General features: G+C 43.7%; 1 protein-coding gene across 1 annotated transcript in view; it reads right to left on the bottom strand.

Moving 5' to 3' along the window:
• Positions 1–10,145: 10,145 nt before the first annotated feature.
• Positions 10,146–21,558, bottom strand: part of CHST13 (carbohydrate sulfotransferase 13) — a 30,194-nt gene continuing 18,781 nt past the window's right edge. Inside the window, exons 2-3 of the mRNA XM_040358989.1 lie at positions 13,133–13,212; positions 10,146–11,494 (exon numbers count right to left, since the gene is read on the bottom strand). Coding sequence (XP_040214923.1) covers positions 10,649–11,494; positions 13,133–13,212 — 926 coding nt within the window. The 3' untranslated portion in view covers positions 10,146–10,648. The remainder of the gene's footprint in view (positions 11,495–13,132; positions 13,213–21,558) is intronic.

Here is a 21,558-nt window from a genome sequence, read left to right as displayed (position 1 = left end):
CACCTTAAAGCTCCAACACATACGCATGTGTGACTGGCCTCTTCCCCACTAGCCATCCTGAAAAAAATGGGAGGGAGCAAGGGGGACCCGGGCAGCAGAAAGGAGGTAAACAGGGACAGGAGGGGTGGTGTGGGTGGCATATATTGGTACCGATCCCCTGTATTTTGCTCCTGTAGCAGCTGAAAATCAGGGAGAGCGAGAGGAGGAGAAGCCTACTTTCAGCTGCTGCAGGAGGAAAATACAGATCGGTTCCACTTTATACCAGCCCACGCTGCCCTTCCTGTCCAGATTCTGAGGCTCGGCAAGGAAGGATCGTGGTTTACCTGTCACCTGCCCACGATTGGCAGGTAGATCACGATTGACGGTTTGCCAACCTCAGGATTAGGGTGTGCCCAGGCACACCTGGCACACCCCCTGCGCACGCCTATGGGTGTAGGCATGTTCACTGCCGAAAAATTTGTTCCTTTTCGCTTAATGTTTTTTTTTTGGGATATTTAAAATTCATAAATACGCAAATTAGAAAATTCGTAATTTGTAAATGAGAACATTCGGAAATCTGTAATTCGAAAATTCGGAATTTGTAAATTCGGAATTCGGAAATTTGAATATTCAGAATTTGTAAATTCAGGAAATTCAATAATTCGGAATTTAAAAATACGGAAATAAGAAAGGAAAATCCAAAAATTAGAAAGAACAAAAATTCAAAAATCCAAAAATTCCAAATAATATCTAATTTACTAACTAATAATAACTAACTATTAAATTATAGGTATTGTAATTTCCTTTCAAATTTGGCTGTTGGTTTATGTAATGAATATGAATTTATCCGAAGTTACAAAATTATCCGAAATAAAGAATACCGTATCAAACAAATGAAACGGAACAAAATAATAATAAATAATAATAGGTTTTTATCATTATTATTATTTATTATTAATTCATTACGTTCCATTAGGTTTAGATACGGCATTCTTTGTTATGGATAATTCGTAACTTTGGATAAATTAGTTACGTTCACCAACAGCCAAATTTAAAAGGACATTCCAATAACTTAACTATTACTAGCTATTAAATTATAGGTATTATTATTAGTCAGTTATTTCAGATTTTCAAATTATGGGGTTTTTGACTTTTCGGATTTTTGTTCTTTTCAGATTTTTGTTCTTTTGAATTCTGATTTTTTTAATTCTTATTTTCGAATTTCGAACTCCCGTTCCTTTTAATTTCTTAACCACTTAAGACCCGGACCTTTATGCAGGTAAAGGACCTGTCCAGTTTTTGCGATTCGGCACTGCGTCGCTTTAACTGACAATTGCGCCGTCGTGCGACGTGGCTCCCAAACAAAATTGGCATCCTTTTTTTCCCCACAAATAGAGCTTTCTTTTGGTGGCATTTGATCACCTCTGCGGTTTTTATTTTTTGCGCTATAAACAAAAATAGAGCAACAATTTTGAAAAAAAAATATCAATATTTTTTACTTTTTGCTATAATAAATATCCCCAAAAAAGATATAAAAAAAAAACATTTTTTCCTCAGTTTAGGCCGATACGTATTCTTCTACATATCTTTGGTTAAAAAAAAAATCGCAATAAGCGTTTATCGATTGGTTTGCGCAAAATTTATAGCGTTTACAAAATAGGAGATAGTTTTATTGCATTTTTATTAAACATTATGGCGGACACTTCGGACAATGTTGACACATTTTTGGGACCATTGTCATTTTCACAGCAAAAAAATGCTATACAAATGCATTGTTTACTGTGAAAATGACAATTGCAGTTTGGGAGTTAACCACTAGGGGGCGCTGAATGGGGTTAAGTGTGACCTCATATGTGTTTCTAACTGTAGGGGGGCGGGGCTGGACATGTGATGTCATTGATTGTGTTTCCCTATAACAGGGAACACACGATCAATGACAGCGCCACAGTGACGAACGGGGAAGCTGTGTTTACACGCAGCTCTCCTTGTTCTTCAGCTCCGGAGGACCCATCGCGGGACACCGGCGGCGATCGGGTCCGCGGGTCCCGCGGCCACGGTTACAGACCTTCGCACCGGCGCGTGCGCGACCGACCCCATGGCTGGGCTTAAAGGGCAACGTACAGGTACGTGGATGTGCCCAGCCGTGCCATTCTGCCGACGTATATCGGCGTGAAGGGGTCCTTAAGTGGTTAATCTCCGAATCTTCGTAAATTCAGATATTTTCTAATTGACTAATTTGTCTAAATTTGTTAAAAAACTAATTTGGAACTAAACGAATTGCACATGTCTAATGTGGTGTAAACCGGCCCTATACCCAGTTGGACCGTGTGGGTGATTGCACTTCACCAATCATGACTTTCCCCCCCCATTAGAGATATCCAATAAGAACAGAGTGATACAGGTTGGGCACCAGCCAATTAATGAGCCTTAATCATCTCAAGATCTAAAACCCTCTTAAATGTCAAAAATGAAGAAAGAAAGCAGAAACGGATCTTGCGGCGGGTTGTTAAAAAGCTTATTCTGCAGAGATTGTGGTGAAATTACAAAATGTCTGGTCAGCAGATGTACCAGATAAAGTCCTTCGTCTTCAAGAGAAGCACACCGTGTTCTACTAGGGGAAAAGATATACGGCCATCTCTGAATTCTGACAGCAGGTGCAAATGTGAGAAACAAAAAGGAGATCCAACAACGCAAATCTGTATTCGAAATAATAAAATGTATCCGTTTCCAAAACCTGTTTAGTTTTGGATTGAGTGGGAAAAGTTTTTATTTTTTTTGCTTGTCCCCTGAGGAAGTGAGACAAAATCTTTGCAAAGTGATGGGGAATTGACAGCTGTTATCAGAAGGGATGTCCCCATTTAATTTCTGAAACAAAGAAAAAAAATAAGAATATATATCATTTAAAAAAAAAATTAAAGGGAGGCATAGAAAAAAAGGGGGGGGGGGCTAAATAAGAATACATTTTTCTTTAAAAGAGAAGTTTGGGATTTTTGAAAAATAAACATTTTACACTCACCTAGGTGGATGCAGCATCAATCTGCAGTGAGAACTGAGCGATCAAACACAGCTGATCGCTCAGTTTTCCCCTTAGGGCCGCGACCGTCAGTCACCGGCTCTCTGCTCTTCCCTCCAGTGCTCTCTGGAGCTCTGGGCTGTGGAGGGGAGGGAGGGGCTGGCTCAGGCTCTCGGCGGTATGCTGAGAGGCCGAGCCTGGTGGCAGTCCAGGGTTATGGGCAGATACCCGACCACAATGGTGGCTGGTGCTCAATATTTTTTTTTCTGATTGGATGAACCGTGACAGTTTTTGGTTGGCTGAATTAGACTTGATCAACCAAACAGTGACTTATCGGATTTGATGGATTGGAGTGATCAGTCGAACAGTGACTGTATCTGATTGGATGGATTGGATGAACAGTGACTGTATCTGATTGGATTTGCTGAACAGCGACTGTATCTATTGGATGAATTGGAGAGATCGGTCGAACAGTGACTGTATCTATTGGATCAGATGAACAGTGACTGTATCTATTGGATGGATTGGATCAGATGGACAGTGACTGTATCTGATTGGATCAGATGAACAGTGACTGTATCTGATTGAATGGATTGGATTGTCTGAACAGTGACTATCTGATTGGATGGATTGGATGAACAGTGACTGTATCTATTGGATGGATTGGATCAGATGACAGTGACTGTATCTGATTGGATCAGATGAACAGTGACTGTATCTGATTGGATGGATTGGATTGTCTGAACAGTGACTGTATCTATTGGATCAGATGAACAGTGACTGTATCTGATTGAATGGATTGGATTGTCTGAACAGTGACTATCTGATTGGATGGATTGGATGAACAGTGACTGTATCTATTGGATGGATTGGATCAGATGAACAGTGACTGTATCTGATTGGATTGGCTGAACAGTGACTGTATCTATTGGATTGATTGGATCAGATGAACAGTGACTGTATCTGATTGGATGGATTGGATTGGCTGAACAGTGACTGTATCGGATTGGATGAACAGTGACTGTATCTATTGGATGGATTGGATCAGATGAACAGTGACTGTATCTGAATGGATCGGCCAATCAATGACTATATCCGATTGGACCATCTGAACCATGTCTGCATCTGGATTGGATGGATTGGCTGAACAGTGACTGTATCTCTGTATCTATTGAATCCGCCAGTCAGTGACTATCTGATTGGATAGTCTTAAAGGTGACTTCAGCCCATTGGATGGGTTGGCCAAACAGTGACTGTATCGATTTGATTGACCAAAAAATGACTGCATCAGATTGACTTAGATTGGATTGGCCAACAATTTTCCATCTGGCTCTTTAAAATTTTTCCATTGAAGCTTATATAGCTGGTCCTGAAAGCGTCACCCACGGTGCAAATTCCACCCGATTCATCAATGAAGAAGAGGCTCGGAGAAGCTGCAAAACATCTCAACATTACACACAGCTCTCCTCGTTCTTCAGCTCCGGAGGACCGATCGCGGGACACCGGCGGCGATCGGGTCACTTCAATGTGACAGACTCCTACTAATGATAATGATCCTGTCATTTCTCAGCCCAGGTTTCCTGTAAGAGACGTGTAAAAAAATAACAGGCGGAGAGTCTCTAGGAGATAAGTGGAGAGGATGTTCGACCGATAACACCCGTGTCTGAGCTTATGGCAACGTTTCCTGATAAGCTGTGTTCTTGGTCATAGAACAAAAGCTACAGTATATGAATGTACAAAGGCTGATAGAGCTCAAGTTCAGTATCATTGTTCAGTATGGAACCTAGGAGACAAAATAGTAAAAAAAATTAGGGCTGTTACTGATCAAAATTTTTCTGTTCGATTAATCGTTTTTTGTTTTTTTAATCGACTAATTTCAATTAATTATAACGCACATACAAATCCAACTACTTTCAGCTGATCTCCTTGCAGGCTGATTCCCAGTGCAGCTACCAACCACTGGAAAAATGGATAGCAGGATACAAAAAACACACAAAGGCAGCGCTCGATGGGAATAGCATTAAAACTTTTATAGTCTTCAAGTAGGTAACCAAATAAATATTGCACTGGAGATAAAAATCGATGTAGCTACATAAACTGAAAAAATGGTGCGAGTAATACCAAACGGTACCAAAAGCAGTCTTAAAAACATGTAGCTAAGTATGATACTGGTATAAAAATGTGTACAACGATACCACTGCTGAATCCAGATGGGGAGGGGTTAACATCAGTCCGTCGGCATGTAGATGTCCCATGAAGGGAACTATCACAACTCCCAGTGGATGGCTGTAGAATGCCAGGGTGATAGAGGGAAGTGTAACAGACCTTGCGTGTGGCAGATAGGAAGGTCCCGCCGGCATGCAGATATATGTTGTTAACCACTTGCCGCCCCCCCACCGTCAAATGACGGCTGGGCGGTGAGGCTCTCTTTCTGGACGGGTGCTATATGACGTCCTCAGGTTCCCGGACCTCTAGGGGGCGCACACCTGCCACATCACTCGGGAGCCCATGCGCTGCAGCGATTTCCGCCGGGCACCCGCGATTGCCCAGTAACAGAGCAGGACCGTGGATCTGTATGTGCAAACACACAGGTCCACGTCCTGTCAGGTGAGCGGAGACTGATGGTGTGTTCCCAGTACAGGGGAACATAGGTGGTACTGATGGGCAGTGAAAGGCTGCACTGAAGGACTCTGATAGATGGCACTGGCAGACGATGATGGGCACTGATTGGCACCCGTCTGGGCACTGGCCATCATCCCTGGTGGTCCAAGGTGACATACCTGGTGGTCCAGTGTGGTCATCTGTGGGGGGGCTGCACTGAAAATCAGCACAGACACCCCCCCCCCCCCCCACACCATCAAGAGAGCCACTGATCGGCTCTCCTCTACGTCTGGTAGACGCGAGTGAGGAAAAGCCGATAAACAGCTCTTCCTTTTTAGACTGATAAGCCGTGATTGGACACGGCTGATCACGTGATAAGAGAGTCTCCATCAGAGCCTCTTTACCTAGATCAGAGTTGCGGGGTGTCAGACTGACACGCCGCACCACCGATGGGCATGCGCTGGCTGTGATCCTGAAAGACGTCAGTCAGGATAACGGAACATCCACCCGGCCGTCATTCTGCTATAGCCGGGTGAGAAGTGGTTAAAAAAAAAAAAATAATAATTTAAATCAGGAGAGCAAGACCATGCATACTCAGAATTTAAAGAATCCGTTACACAACAATACATTACATCACTTCCAAAATTTTCGTACGTTTTTTGTTAACGTTAACGAAAAAAAAAAAAAAAAAAAGAAGAAAAAAAGAAAAAAAAAAAGTGAAAAAAAAAAAAAAAAAAAAAAAGAAGGAAGGCGAGATAATTCGTAACTTTGGATAAAATTCATATTCGTTACATTCACAAACAGCCAAATTTTAAAGGAAATTCCAATACCTATAATTAGGGTTGTCCCGATACCAGTATCGGTATCGGGACCGATACCGAGTATTTGCGGGAGTACTTGTACTCCCGCAAATACCCCCGATGCCTAAATAGAATACTTGGCTGCATATAGGGGGGGACACGGCTGCATATATGGGGGGACACGGCTGCATATAGGGGGGGACATGGCTGCATATGTGGGGGGACATGGCTGCATATAGGGGGGGACATGGCTGCATATAGGGGGGGGACATGGCTGCATTTGGGGACACATTTAAAAAAAAGTATCGGTATTCGGTATCGGTGAGTACATGAAAAAAAGTATCGGTACTCGTACTCGGTCCTAAAAAAGTGGTATCGGGACAACCCTACCTATAATTTAATAGTTCATAATAGTCAAGTTACTATTAGTCAGTTATTTCAGATTTTTGAATTTTCGCATATTCAAATTTACAAATATTTTAGAAAAATTCGTTAAACGGGCGTTCGTTATTTTGGATATTTCAGAATTAACAAATATGTGGAAATTCGTTGAAAAACTAAATTTGGAACAAAAGTAATTGCACACGTCTATAGGTCCAGGAAGTATTTAGCTTCTGGTTACCTTTGTGAATAGGCCTCCCTGTGTTTTACCTTAAATTTGGAGTCCTGGATGACGGTGAAAGTTTGTTGCCACCCTTGTTGCACTCACAGAGGAGATATCCCGTCTGCCTCCTCAACGTCTGGAATTCACCCAACGGGATTAACCTTTCCTCCGCCAAGCACAGCCACAGGGGGATAATGGGCCTGCTCCGGCCAAAGTGAGCGTCAGCGGGTAAACACGGGCTCAACCACAGCACAGCCAGGACAACGGCCGGGACTGTTCTCCAGTCAAAAGGCTTATTCTCCACATGCTCCCCCTGTTTACCGACTCTCTGCCGCTTCCCATACTTCCCTGAGCTGCCTATTTACAGAGAAGGGAAAGAATCACACAAGATGTAGGAAAAGTTCCGAAGATCGGTGAATGCGTCACCTTCCTTCGCTGGAGATCAGTACGTGCGCAGGAGGGAGACAAGCAAAGGTGGGCATCTTTACTTGCCTTTATTCCTGCCACCGACACCAACAATGGGGCACTATTCCTCTCACTGAAACCACCAAGGGGGGCAAAATTCCTGCCAGTGACACCAACAATGGGGCACTATTCCTTTTACTGAAACCACCAAGAGGGGCATAATTCCTGCCACTGACACCAACAATAGGGCACTATTCCTTCAACTAAAAGCACCAATAGGGGGCATAATTCCTGCCACTGATACCAACAATGGAGCACTATTCCTTCAACTGAAAGCACCAATAGGGGCATAATTCCTTCTACCGACACCAACAATGGGGAACTATTCCTCCCACTGGCACCAATGATGGGGCACAATTCCCCCACTGACACCAACAATCAGGGCATAATTCCTGCCACTAACAATGGGGCACTATTCCTCTCACTGATACCAATGATGGGGCACCATTCCTCACACTGACACCATCAATAGGGGAATAATTCCTGCCACTGACACCAACTATGAGGCACAATCCCCCCTACCGACTCCACCAACAGGGGCATAATTCTTGCCACTGACAACAACTATGGGGGGGGGGGGGGGGGGGATTAGTCCTCCCACTGATACCAATTATGGGCATCCTTGTACGCACCGACACCAATCATGGGGAACAATCCCCCCCACTGACACCAGCAATAGGGGGCATAATTCTTGCCCGTGACACCAACAATGGGATACTTTTCCTCCCACTGATCCCAATGATGGGCACCCTTACATTTTAGCCAATGCTCAAAACAATACTAAATCCGTCCGAATTTTTGAAATTCGGACTGAAATACTAAAATCGAATTTTACATCGAATTCCAGTCAAATTCGAACTGTACACAAATTGCTGAAAGCAAAGACTGTGTGTTATTAGAGTACCATTTCTAAAATAAAAGCGTTTTTTGCCAAGCCAAAAGGTGATTTAAAGAGTCATTGTAATCATTTGATTAAGATTTTTTACGCCGGCGTATCTCTAACGTAAACGGCGCAACTACTTGCGACGGGCGCACGTACGTTCGTAAATCGGCGTATCTAGTCATTTGCATATTCTTCGCCGAACTCAACGGAAGCGCCACCTAGCGGCCAGCGTAAATATGCACCCTAAGATACGACGGCGTAGGAGACTTACGCCGCTCGTATCTTAGCGTATCTGGTTTCCAGAATACGCTTAAATTTACGACGGCGCAGATTCTGACTTAGGACGGCGTATCTACTGATACGCCAACGTAAGTCTCTGAGAATCTGGCCCATACAGATTGCGTGATGGTCGGGAAACTGGAGCTGTACAATAATAATGTGAAACCAAGATCAGAGAGGCACACAGGGGGAGGGGTACCTTCTCACATAAGACATTATACAGTTTACTTTAAGCCAGGAGTAGACAACCTCAGCCCTCCAGCTGTGATGAAACTACAAGTCCCATGAGACATTGCAAGACCCTGACAAGCACAGGCATGACTCCTAGAAGCAGAGGCATGATGGGATGTGTAGTTTCACCACAGCTGGAGGGCCGAGGTTGCCTACTCCTGCTTTAAAGCAGTTTAACCACTTCCGGACCGCCTCCTGCACATATACGTCGGCAGAATGGCACGGCTGGGCACAAGCACGTATATATACGTCCTGTACTTGTACCCAGCCGTGGGTCGCGGGCGCGCTCCCGCGACCCGGTTCGAAGCTCCGGGACAGCGGGTCCCGCAGACCCGATCGCCGCTCGAGTGCGGCGATCGGTCCCCGGAGCTGAAGAACGGGGAGAGCCGTGTGTAAACACGGCTTCCCCGTGCTTCACTGTGGCGGCGTATCGATCGCGTCATCCCCTTTATAGGGGAGACACGATCGATGACGTCACACCCCCCTACAGTTGTAAACACTCACAAAGTGAACCCTAACTCCTACAGCTCCCCCTGTGGTTAACTCCCAAACTGCAATTGTCATTTTCACAATAAAGAATGCAATTTAAATGCATTTTTTGCTGTGAAAATGACAATGGTCCCAAAAATGTGTCAAAATTGTCCGAAGTGTCCGCCATAATGTCGCAGTCACGAAAAAAAAAAAAAAAAAAAAAAAAAAAAAAAAAAAATCGCTGATCGCCGCCATTAGTAGTAAAAAAAATTTAAAAAAATAAAAATGCAATAAAACTATCCCCTATTTTGTAAACGCTATAAATTTTGCGCAAACCAACCGATAAACGATTATTGCGATTTTTTTTACCAAAAATAGGTAGGAGAATACGTATCGGCCTAAACTGAGGAAAAAAATAAAAATTATATATGTTTTTGGGGGATATTTATTATAGCAAAAAGTAAAAAAATATTGCATTTTTTTCAAAATTGTCGCTCTATTTTTGTTTATAGCGCAAAAACTAAAAACCGCAGATGTGATCAAATACCACCAAAAGAAAGCTCTATTTGTGGGGAAAAAAGGACGCCAATTTTGTTTGGGAGCCACGTCGCACGACCGCGCAATTGTCTGTTAAAGCGACGCAATCCCGAACTGTAAACACACCTTGGGTCTTTAGCCAGCATATTGGTCCGGGGCTTAAGTGGTTAAACTTATTGACTTGTTAATTTTCAAGTTCAATTGACCCTTAATAGTACTCAAAAAATAAATTAAAAATTAAAGAATGACATATATGAAACTTAATGTAAGCATTCGGAAACCTTGGTAGTCCATTTTTTTTTATTATTAATATTGTTCCTGCTACCATCATGACAGCATTTACTTTAAGTGTCACTTCAACCAATGTACATTTGGTAGCTCCTCACCAACAACAATTTTTTTAATTTTTTATATTTGTATTTTGGATGACTCAAGCTGCTTGAGGCAATATGCTACTGCAGCAAAATGGCCGATTCCCGCAGCCTCATTTTGCTCGTGCGTACCAAAAATGTTCAACGTTATGACATCGGTCAAGGTTAACTATCGCTAAAAGCAGACAGGTCCTCATATAAAAAATAAAATAAAAAATTAGGATTAGGAAGTTTTTGACAAAGTGCCACAGCGTGGCCATTCTTGAAAAAGTCAAAAAAGTTCACAGCGCAAGATTTCGGCAATAAATATAAAAAACAAACAAAAACACATCTTCCATCCCCCCCCCCCCCCCCCCCCAAGTTAAAAAGGTGTATTAAAGGCTCCAGGCCCCTGGACACACTCTCATTGCACGTTCAATGTATCTGCAAATAATGCGGAATGCTGTAGTTGAAGAGTAGAAAGTCCATCTTGTACAAATTGAAGAGACGCCGTTGGTAGAAGCGGTTGATGCCTTTGAAGAACTGCGCCGTCATGCCATCGGTGGTCCGCGCGGTTTTGGAAGACGACGGAAACTTTATGGAGTCGCCTACACCAATGAGCTGAAGAAGATAGCTGGCATCCTCCTCCAGAGTTTCGTATTTTCCTATCACGTCATACTGGACAATGCACGGGTGGCACAAAGAATGGACTCGTTCCCAGTGCTCATTAAATGGCTCCTCTCTCTGAGTCTGGGGATCAACCAGGTAATAAAGGAACTCTTCAAAAGTGACATCATCCCCCCGCTCGAGAGCCTCGAGTGAAGGATCCCTGCGATGGCGCTCTATGATCTTGGTGCCGTACCGCTTGTGGAAGGCCGTGTTGTAGGTCCGAGTAAACTTGTTCCTGTAGGCCGAAACCAGCCTCTCGAAAGGCTCCCTTACGAAGATGAACTTGAGGTAGTTCCGCAGGCGGTAATTGATCTCCGGGGTGCTGAACTCCGAGAGAGTGCGGAGGTTTGACGGAATGTGGGCCTCGTTGGCTGGAATGACGGCAGGGTCATTATATTTGCCTTGGCCGGTAAGGACCATCATGACCCTCTTCCAGTTGGTGCAGGCCACCTTAGGCACATAGCAATAGATCAACCCATGGGAGTCGTCCACGACCAGGTGTTTGAGGTCCTCCGCGGTCAGGACGCGGCGTTTCCTGGTGTACGTCTTGCAGGCGCTGGCCAGCAGCTCCCGACGGTTTTGGTGTGTAGCTTGGATCGATGAGGGTTCAAACTGGAATGGACAAGAAAAAAAAAAAGGAATATATAAATATATTTTATAGACTGTAAAAGTCAATATGCAACGATTACCACTCCATGATATACTAGTTTCATGCTGGTGATAATGTTTCTTTTTTTTTTATCTGCAGCTTTTTAAAATACCTGGTCATCCTGCCATGTATGTTCAGGTGCTTCTCGTTAGATACCGCACTTGATGTGAACATGCCCTTAGTCCCCTTTCGAGGGGTTGTAAAGGTACATCCCCCCCCCCCCCCCCCCCCCCCCTAAATAGCTTCCTTTACCTTAGTGCAGTACTCCTTCACTTACCTCATACTTCCATTTTGCTTTTAAATGTCCTTATTTCTTCTGAGACACTCCTGCTCGCCCCCTCAAGAGGTTTTCTCCACACCAGGGAGAAAGCCTTGCATTACTGTGTGGAGTTACAGACAGAAGAACAGGAAGTGAGGATTTCTCAGAAGAAATAAGGACATTTAAAAGCAAAATGGAAGGATGAGGGAAGTGAAGGAGGACGGCACTAAGGTAAAGGAAGCCATTTAGGGATTTTTTTTTTTTTAACCTTACAACCCTTTTCACACTTGGGCAGGGGTGGCGTATTTTTTGCGGCGCTTTACCGCCAATTTCGCTGTACTATTCAGCCGCTAGCCGGGCAGTTAAAAACCACTGCAAAGCACCTCTGCAGAGGCACATTGCCGGCGGTATAGCCGCGGTATCCCATTGATTTCAATGGGCAGAAGCAGAATAAACACTGGCCCGGATTCAGAGAGCAATTGCGCCTGCGTAACCATAGTTACGCAGCGCAATTGCTTACTTGCGCCGGCGTAACGAATGCTCCTGATTCAGGAACCTCGTTACGCCGACTGCAGCCCAAGATATGCGTGGCATAAGGCTCTTATGCCCGCATATCTTAGGCTGCATTCTTGCGATGGCCGCTAGGTGGCGTTCCCGTTGTGCTCAGCATATAGTAGTAGCAGCCAATGTTACGTATACCCGTCGTTCCCGCGTCGCGAAATTTGAACTTTACGTAGTTTGCGTAAGTGAATCGTGAATGGTGCTGGACGCCTATCACGTTCACTTTGAAGCAAATGACGTCCTTGCGACGTCATTTGCCACAATGCACGTCGGGAAAGTTTCCCGACGGAGCATGCGCTCTACGATCGGCGCGGGAACGCGCCTAATTTAAACGATTCCCGCCCCCTACGGGATAATTTAAATTGCGAGCGCTTACGCCGGGCATTTTGCCGGAGCGCCCACGCAATTTACGGAGCTACTGCTCTGTGAATCGCGGGTAGCGCAGAAAATTTGCGGGGGCGCAGGGCAAAAACGTTGCCCTGTGCCTCCGTAAAAAATGCGCAAAGGTACCTGAATCTACCCCACTGCTCCTTGGCTTACCTAGAGGTAAAAGTAATAAAAAAATAAATAAAAATAATATAAAAGAAGGACTATACAAATGCTTCAATGCAGTATATATATATATATATATATATATATATATATATATATATATATATATATATATATATATATATATATATATATATATATATATATATAAATATATATAAAATAAAAAATAAATGCATGACGAATCGCTCACTGAATAAAAAGGGCCACCCAAGGAAATGTCACCCACCTGTTCGCTGTCATATAACGCCTGCAGAGGACTTCTCCTGGGCTTCCCTTTCCAGATGGCGGCAGTGACTTGTTCCTCAGCTTAAAAGATATGAAAACAGAGAAAACGGCACATTAAAAGCAAGACCACCACAACACATGGATGTCATATTTTTATTAAACATATCTCCCTACACAACCACTAGAGGGCGCCCATATCTGTTCCCGTTTAAAAAAATAAAAATAAACATACATATCATACCTACCTCCACTGTGCAGTTCGTTTTCCAGTGTGGCCCCGATCCTCCTCTTCTGGGGTCCCACGGCGGCTCTCGCAGCAGAACCCCCTCAGGGAATCTCTCTCCCGAGGGAGTTACCTTGCGGCCGCGCTCCTGTGTCATACTTTTGGCGGCCATAGCCGCCGATTGTATGACTCGCCCCCCCAACATCAATGAATTTGATTGACAGCAGCGCAGCCATTGGCTCCTGCTGCTATCAATCTATCCAATGATGAGCCGAGAAGCTGTGGAAAGAGCAACGCGGGATCGCATCCATGGAAATTCAGGGCTCAGGTAAGTAAAAACGGGGGGCCGGACACTGCAAGGTTTACAACCCCTTTAAGGGGAGTTCCAGCCTTTTATGTTTATTAAAAGTCAGCAGCTACAAAAAGTGTAGCTGCTGGCTTTTAATAGACAGACACTTACCTGCTCCACGGTTCCAGCGACGCCCTGGCCGGGGCTCCGCTCCTCTCCTCTTCTCCCCTCTCCCCCCCTCTCCGGCCGGCGTCTTCATTCCAAGTGTGGGCACCCGGCCGTGACAGCTTTCGGCTTCACGGCCGGGCACCCATTGCGCATACGCTTATCACTCAAAAAAGGAGGAGCTAATTTTGAGAGACCGCATCATGTTGCGATTGGGGCGCTATTAAGCGGTAATGGCATCGCACAGACATCCTGCGATTTCAAAAATCGCTACGATTCGGATCGCTCTGAACTTTATTCGAAGTGGGTGCTAAAACCTTTGCTTCTTTTTGTTTACCATACGTGTCCCCAATGGGAAATTTCCTCTCAAGGACCACATCATCAGAACAGGAAGTGGAGAAAAATCCCCCAAGCCGGGACATTACCCACGTGCGTCTGCTGCTGTATTATGCTCAATTCCGATTATGCGCTCATTCGACCCACACATATGTGAACCAGCTAGCCTTGAAGTTAAAGAAAAGCAATTCCCTAGAGATGCACTTTAAATTCACAGTGCCGCCATTCATACAACCAATGGCATTCTGCTTTGCGCGGGTTCTTTATTACACGTCAGAGCGGCAGGAACATCACCTGACAGAACTTCACAATCTCCCAATAAAACATGGAGGAGCCTTCATGACAGGACTCCGGGAGAGACTCCAATAAGACTTCTAATGTCACAAATCTGACTTTACTTCATAAAACCGACCATTAAAAAAAGGAATGAAATTTATACTTTATGTTCACATTCTTCCCTACATAAACAGGCACATTCAGTCAATCAGAACGCAGTGCACGGGCCAGTAATCCATAGTTACCAGAGTGGTGTGAGCGGCGCAATCATTTGATTGGTTGCCATAGGTTACCGTTCATTTTGCTTCGATAAATAAGCCCAATGTGTAATAAGCCATTTTGTAGGCCGAACCATAAGCACAGAAAGGTGTTCTAAATTGGTTACTGTCCATTTTACTCACGTGACAAGGCCTAACATGCAATAAGCCAATTAATAGGCCGAACTAAAGCCCTGTACACACGGGCCGAATAATCCATTCCAATTTAATAGAAACTGGCTGACATTTGGGGGGGGGGGGGGGGGGCAATCAACCTCCTGTCAAAACAACAGCTCAGCAGGGCGGCACAATGGTTAAGGCAGGGGTAGGCAACCTCAGCCCTCCAGCTGTGTTGAAACTTCAAATCCCATCATGCCTTTATCTCTAGGAGTCATGCCTGGCATGGTCAGGGTCTTGCAATGTCTCTTGGGACTTGTAGTTTCAAAACAGAAGGCCGAGGTTGCCTACCCCTCACTTAGCCCAGGGGTTAGGGTTGCAAGTAGTGATTTTTTTAAGAATTTTTAATTTTCTTACATTCAGCTAAAGAATCTTCCATTTTTAGGAACATGGTGGCCAGCTTCCCGGCCTGCTTCTCATCATGGGGGGGGGGGGGGGGGGGGGGAGCGCCCACACCGTGTCTGAGCAATACGCATGCGATAATCGTTTTTAACTTTCTGTTCCATTTGTGAATTGGACTTACAGTATTTTTTTTGCAATAGTTACCAGCACATTTTTAAATTTGCGTTAAAATGATGCAAACATTTTTTTTCTTTTGGGAGAATTCGATTTTTTTCTACCACATGCGATAATTTATGCAAATAAGTCATGTGACCGGGTTATTGGATGTGGTAATCTTTATCGAATTGATCCCAAAGACTTGAAATTTTACCTCAGAATTTCAGTAACTAACCCACAAATACGGTATATATATTTTTTATTCATCAATGCTGGCACTTACGCCATAAAGCGGCGTTGTCGCCTGACTTCGCGTGAGAGCTCGTCACTCGGTCCTCTCCATCAGGATTTAATAAGTAAGTGGGGGGAGGATTGGGGGGAGACGGAGCCGGGGAAAAACTAATCTCCAGTGGTCAGTCAGGAATTCAGACTTCCATCTGTTTTTGATTACCTCAGAATGTCGGAGCGCTGGATGTGAAATGACTAGGCAGGATGTATAAGCACTGACATCACCGTAGTGAAAAAAAGACGCGAATTGAAGGATGACATCACTACCTTTACCAGGGCCGCCTCCTCTAGAAGACAGGGGGTTGGGGGGGCAATGAAACCCCACGGAGGAACAGTGTTTTTACCACCCCTCGACCATTTCGCCTTTAGCTGGTAAGGAAGCAGCCAAAGGGTGTACACATGACATGGCTATGATGCTTTACCCCACTTTTTTTTATTCCTTTGGGCTCATGCACAAGGGCATATCATTTTATGTAGATCTTGCTGGTAGCCGAATGTTACATAAAATCTTGGTGGTACAGGGTATGTATGCAATATTTGTAGGTGTACAGTGCCGATAAGGAGTAAATAGGTTGCTATGGTGCAGGTGGCTCCGAACTTAGTTGCCAAGATGGAGGAAGCCCATCACCCAATGTTGTTTGCTAGAATGCAAATGGCTTCTGCCATTTGTCATCTTAGGTCGCTAGGACGCAGGCAGCTCTTGCCATCTATAATGTTAGGTTGCTAGGATGCCTGCCTTTTACCATCTTGTGTTGCTAGGGCGCAGGTGGCTCCTGCCATCGATCATTTTAGGCTGCTAGGATGAAGGCAGCTCCTGACGTTAACCATCTTAGGTTGCTAGGATGCGGGTGGCTACTCCCTTTAAAGTGATTTTAAACAGAATTTTTAACAAAAAACAGGTCATACTTACCTGCTCTATGTAATGGTTTTGCACAGAGCAACCATAATCCTCCCCTTTTTGGGTCCTCTGCCTGCTCGTTTTCTCCGAGTGCCCCCATAGCAAGCCACTTGCTATGGGGACACTTGTGCATGTTTGTTCGAGTCCCGCTCTGTGCATCCAGAAACACAAAAACGGGACGCTGCGAATTGACAGCAGCGGGAACCAATGGCTCCTTGTTGTCTCAGCCATGAGACAGACACGAGAGAGTAGCTGCTCTTGTGGATCGTGATCGGGCTCAAGTATTACTTGGTGGCCTGTTGGGGGGGGGGGGGGGGAGCTGCATTCTGAAGGTTTTTTTACCTTCATGCATAGATCGCATGAAGGCAAAAAGCCTTTGGAACCACATTAAGCATCTTGGGTTGCTAGGATGCAGGCGGCTTCTGCCATATATCATCTTAGGTTGCTAGGATGCAGGCAGCCCCTGACGTTCATCACCACAGGTTGCTAGGATGCAGATGGCTTCTGCCACCAAGCATTCTAGAACACAGGCTAAATGCTGCACGCATATAAAAACGTTAGCACAAATATTTACAGTGCCTTGAAAAAGTATTCATATCCCTTACATTTTCCACATTTTGTCATGTTACAAACAAACATAAAATGTATTTTATTGGGATTTTATGCGATAGACCAGTGGACCGAGTGGTGTCAGCCCTGTCTAGTTGCCTTCTGCTACTCAAACTCTCCCAACATAGACAAGTATACGCAGGACTGTTGTACATTTTTTTGGCAGGATCTAATTTATTATTATTATTTTTTGCACTTTTAGGACAGGTATAACACAAAACGCTTTCAATGGTATATTTAAAAGACTAAAAGAGAAGGTCATTCTTAGGTTATACATATGCGGCTTTTCTTTTTTTCTTTTTTTTGCCGTCAGCATCAACCAAGGGAAACAGAAGAAGTCAATTGAAATACCTTCCTTACTCACGCAGTATGGAAATTGTTACATTGTCTCCAGTGAAAATCACAAACATTTTTATACGGCTTCTCTTTTTTTTTTTTATTAATGTTTAAAACACAGCGACGGATTCAGACAGAGAAAACGGGAGGACGCCGGACGATACACAGAGCCACGGAGGTGTCAGACAAAAAAAAAAAAAAAAAAGAAGATGAGGATTTAGGAGACGAGCTAAACACATACAGATCCCAACAAAAAATTTATGAGAGGATGAAAAAAAAAAAAAAAAATCACTCCAGAGATCAAAGTGGGATCAAGAGGGAGCAAAAAACGAAATGCGTAGGCTACAGACGTAAAATGAAGCCGATGTAAAGTCAAAGTGCGTTCATAAAAAAAATATATTTCCCCTCTCTGCTTCTAAATACATGTTAAAGCAAGACTCTAGATACACTATATTGGCAAAAGTATTGGGACGCCTGCCTTTACACGCACATGAACTTTAATGGCATCCCAGTCTTAGCCCGTAGGGTTCAATATTGAGTTGGCCCCGCCCTTTACAGCTATAACAGCTTCAACTCTTCTGGGAAGGCCGTCCACAAGGTTTAGGAGTGTGTCTATGGGAATGTTTGACCATTCTTCCAGAAGCGCATTCGTGAGGTCAGGCACCAATAAGGAGTTCCCTTCACTGGAACTAAGGGGCCAAGCCCAACCCCTGAAAAAACGACCCCACACCATAATCCCCCATCCACCCAATTATTTGGTCCAGTGCACAAAGCAAGGTCCATAAAGACATGGATGAGCGAGTTTGGGGTGGAGGAACTTGACTGGCCTGCACAGGGTCCCGACCTCAACCCAATAGAACACCTTTGGGATGAATTGGAGCGGAGAATGCAAGCCAGGCCTTCTGGTCCAACATCAGTGCCTGACCTCACAAATACACTTCTGGAAGAATGGTCAAACATTCCCATAGACACTCCTAAACCTTGTGTACAGCCTTCCCAGAAGAGTTGAAGCTGTTATAGCTGCAAAGGGCGGGGCCAACTCAATATTGAACCCTATGGACTAAGACTGGGATGCCATTAAAGATAATGCGCCCCAATACTTTTGGTAATATAGTGTATAAAAGATAGCCCATAAAACGTACATTTAGGGGGGGTTCCTGTGCGATTCAGATGCAGCTCTGTACCATGACACAGAAGTGTGAATCCAGCCTACAATTGGCCAGCCTTCCTAGAAGCTCAACTGTTCCCAAGTGTTTAAATGCAACAGAACATCCAGACACTGTGAAATGAGTTTATAATTATGGGCGAGCGGAATGATTTTGGATACATTGATTTAGTTACATAAAAACTACAACATTTTACTGGCTGCGCAATTTTGCAGAAACAAAAAACGCTGCAGAATCCCCCAAAGCAATAAAAAAAAAAAAAAACACAACATTTTTCCTTATGTATTTAATGGTTAATTGCAAACTGGCACACATTTTAAATTTTCCTTCTGTATTCTGTGAAAACTGTAAAACAAGGGGGATTTTTTTCTGGCACCAGAACAAAGCTTTCATAGCTTCAGAAATATGTAAAACTGAGGCACAGAAATGCAACTACTTTAGGACCGAAACGTTTCTGATACTTGTTGTTTAGAAGTAAAAAATCTGTATTTTTTGCTAGAAAATAACTTAGAACCCCCAAACACACACACACACACACACACACACACACACACACACACACACTTTTAGCAGAGACCCTAGAACACAGGTGTCAAACACAAGGCCCGCGGGCCAAATAGCAGAGAAGAGCTATGGGAGGGACCCAGAAGGCTCCACCCACTATAGAAAACTACAGGAGGGGGTGAAGACAAGACCAGCCCCCCTGCACAAGGCGAGAGAGCAGCAGTGAGCGTTTTTTTTTACAGGAAGTCTCACACTGGATTACTGCACAGATCTGGAAGAAATACACAAAACACACCAAGATTCAGGTGAGAATAAGATTAACCACTTGCTGACCAGTCGTGTACCTGGTACGTCAGACTTCAAGTGGTTATACTGGGATGAGATGCAGCTGCAGGCATCATCCCGGTACTTTTTTTTTTAGAGCCAATTGTAGGCTCTGTTGTAAAAGCAATCCTAGCGGCTAACTAGCCGCTGGATTGCTTTTACAAATAGAAGGAGGGGGTGCCCCCTTCCCGTGGCTTTACTAGGATTTCCCGTCCCACTGGAAGTCCCGATCGACCAGCCGCCTCTTTCCGCAGGCTGATCATAGAGCCCAGCAAAGACCAGAACGGCTTTTTTTCAGCTCCAAGATATAGTAACCTGGAAGCAGGCCCAACATCACTTCCGGTTTACCCAGATGCAGACAGCGCCATTTTCTTAAAAATCAAAAGTATTCAAAACACACAGATCTTGAAGGGTAGAGGCGGGATCTGGGGCCTTCTAGACCCCAAATCTCTCCATAAAAAGTGCCTTTCACAAAGGAGGTTTACATTCCTTGTGATAACAATATAAAAAAAAAAAAAAAAAAAAAAAACACACACAACACGTGCCCCTGTGCTCACGCGGCAAGGCGAACACATGCGTCGATCCCGCAGGCAGGCAAAGGAGGGCGATCATCCCACACATGTGAGATATCACCGCAAACGTCAGATCATGGGCAGCAATTCTAGCGCCAGACCTCCTGTGTAAATCTCAAGTGGTAAGCTGTAAAGGCTTTTAAAACGTCACCTATGGATAGTTTGTCATTTGTCACCATTGCACGGGCAACTTAAAATCGTGACACGTTTGGCATCTATTTACTTGGCATGTCATTTTATTTTTTTTGCATTCAAATAAATTTTTTTTTTTTTAATTTGTGTTTGAAAAACTGCTACGCAAATACTGCGCAACCAAAAATAAATCAAATTTATTCTCTAGGCCCTCCACTTAAAAAAAAATAATATATTTTTTTAATAAATAAATTATATATATATATATATATATATATATATATATATATATATATATATATATATATATATATATATATATATATATATATATATATATATATATATATATCTCTAAATTATTTTCTAGCAAAAATACAGATTGTTGCATGTAAAACAAAAAAATACCAGAAAAGATCTTTTGCAGAGTTCAGCCCATTGTATTTGTAAAATACACCAAAAGCACCTTCATTTCACATTTCCATTGACGCCAACTTTTTTTTTTTAACTTCCCTAAAAAAAATGGGAACATTTTTTAGATAAATAAAACCTCCCTTTTTATCATGCTTGCTTCGAATATGCCACAGCAGACTTTTCTAGGTTCCTTAGAGGGTCAGGCAAGTTTCAGCAGAGTAGGTGGAAGAGAGGAATTTATTGCCCTGCAGGGTGTCATACCACAAGATCCGTCTGACAAGTGAAAGGTTGAGAGACGCTGACAGCGGGATGTCTGGCCGGGCAAAGCCTTCTTCTCCGCAAAGCTGGGGAACACCAATTTTTTTTCTTCCGAAAAATTTTCTTAACAAGTCACTCGGCACTCTTAAACCACGCATTGATGAATCGAAAAAATGCAGCCAAAAAATTCCAACCCGGTCAACTGCCTCGCAGGGGTTTATCACAGCAGATAACCGTTCCCAATTTGGAATATTTAATAATCTCCGGTATTTATGCGTCCCTTACACAGTGGGGTGGATTCACTAAAAACAGGTATAAAATTGGAGTTAGTCCCAACAGGAAATTTTAATGGAAAAATTAAAAGTTCTGATGGGTTGCCATTGATGATTTTTCTTTGGTTCCCCCCATAAAACAATGTTAAAGCAAAAAACAAGCATACACTATATTGCTAAAAGTATTGGGATGCCTGCCTTCTCACACACACAAACTTTAAGCCTAGGTTCACACTGCTGCGAATTCAAAATCGCGGTAAAATCCGCGAATTTTACCGCGATATCGCGGCTGCGATTTTGCACGAAATCGCAAAAAGTAGTACAGGAACTACTTTTTGAAATCGCAGATGCGGCATCGCACTGATTAGGACAGTGCCAGTGCCGACAATTGCCGCCGATTTGAGATGCGATTTGACATGTCAAATCGCATCTC

This window comes from Rana temporaria, chromosome 7 (assembly GCF_905171775.1).
Source record: "Rana temporaria chromosome 7, aRanTem1.1, whole genome shotgun sequence".
NCBI lineage: Eukaryota > Metazoa > Chordata > Amphibia > Anura > Ranidae > Rana > Rana temporaria.
Note: the sequence above shows the minus strand (reverse complement) of the source record. Positions and strands in the feature narration are given on the sequence as shown.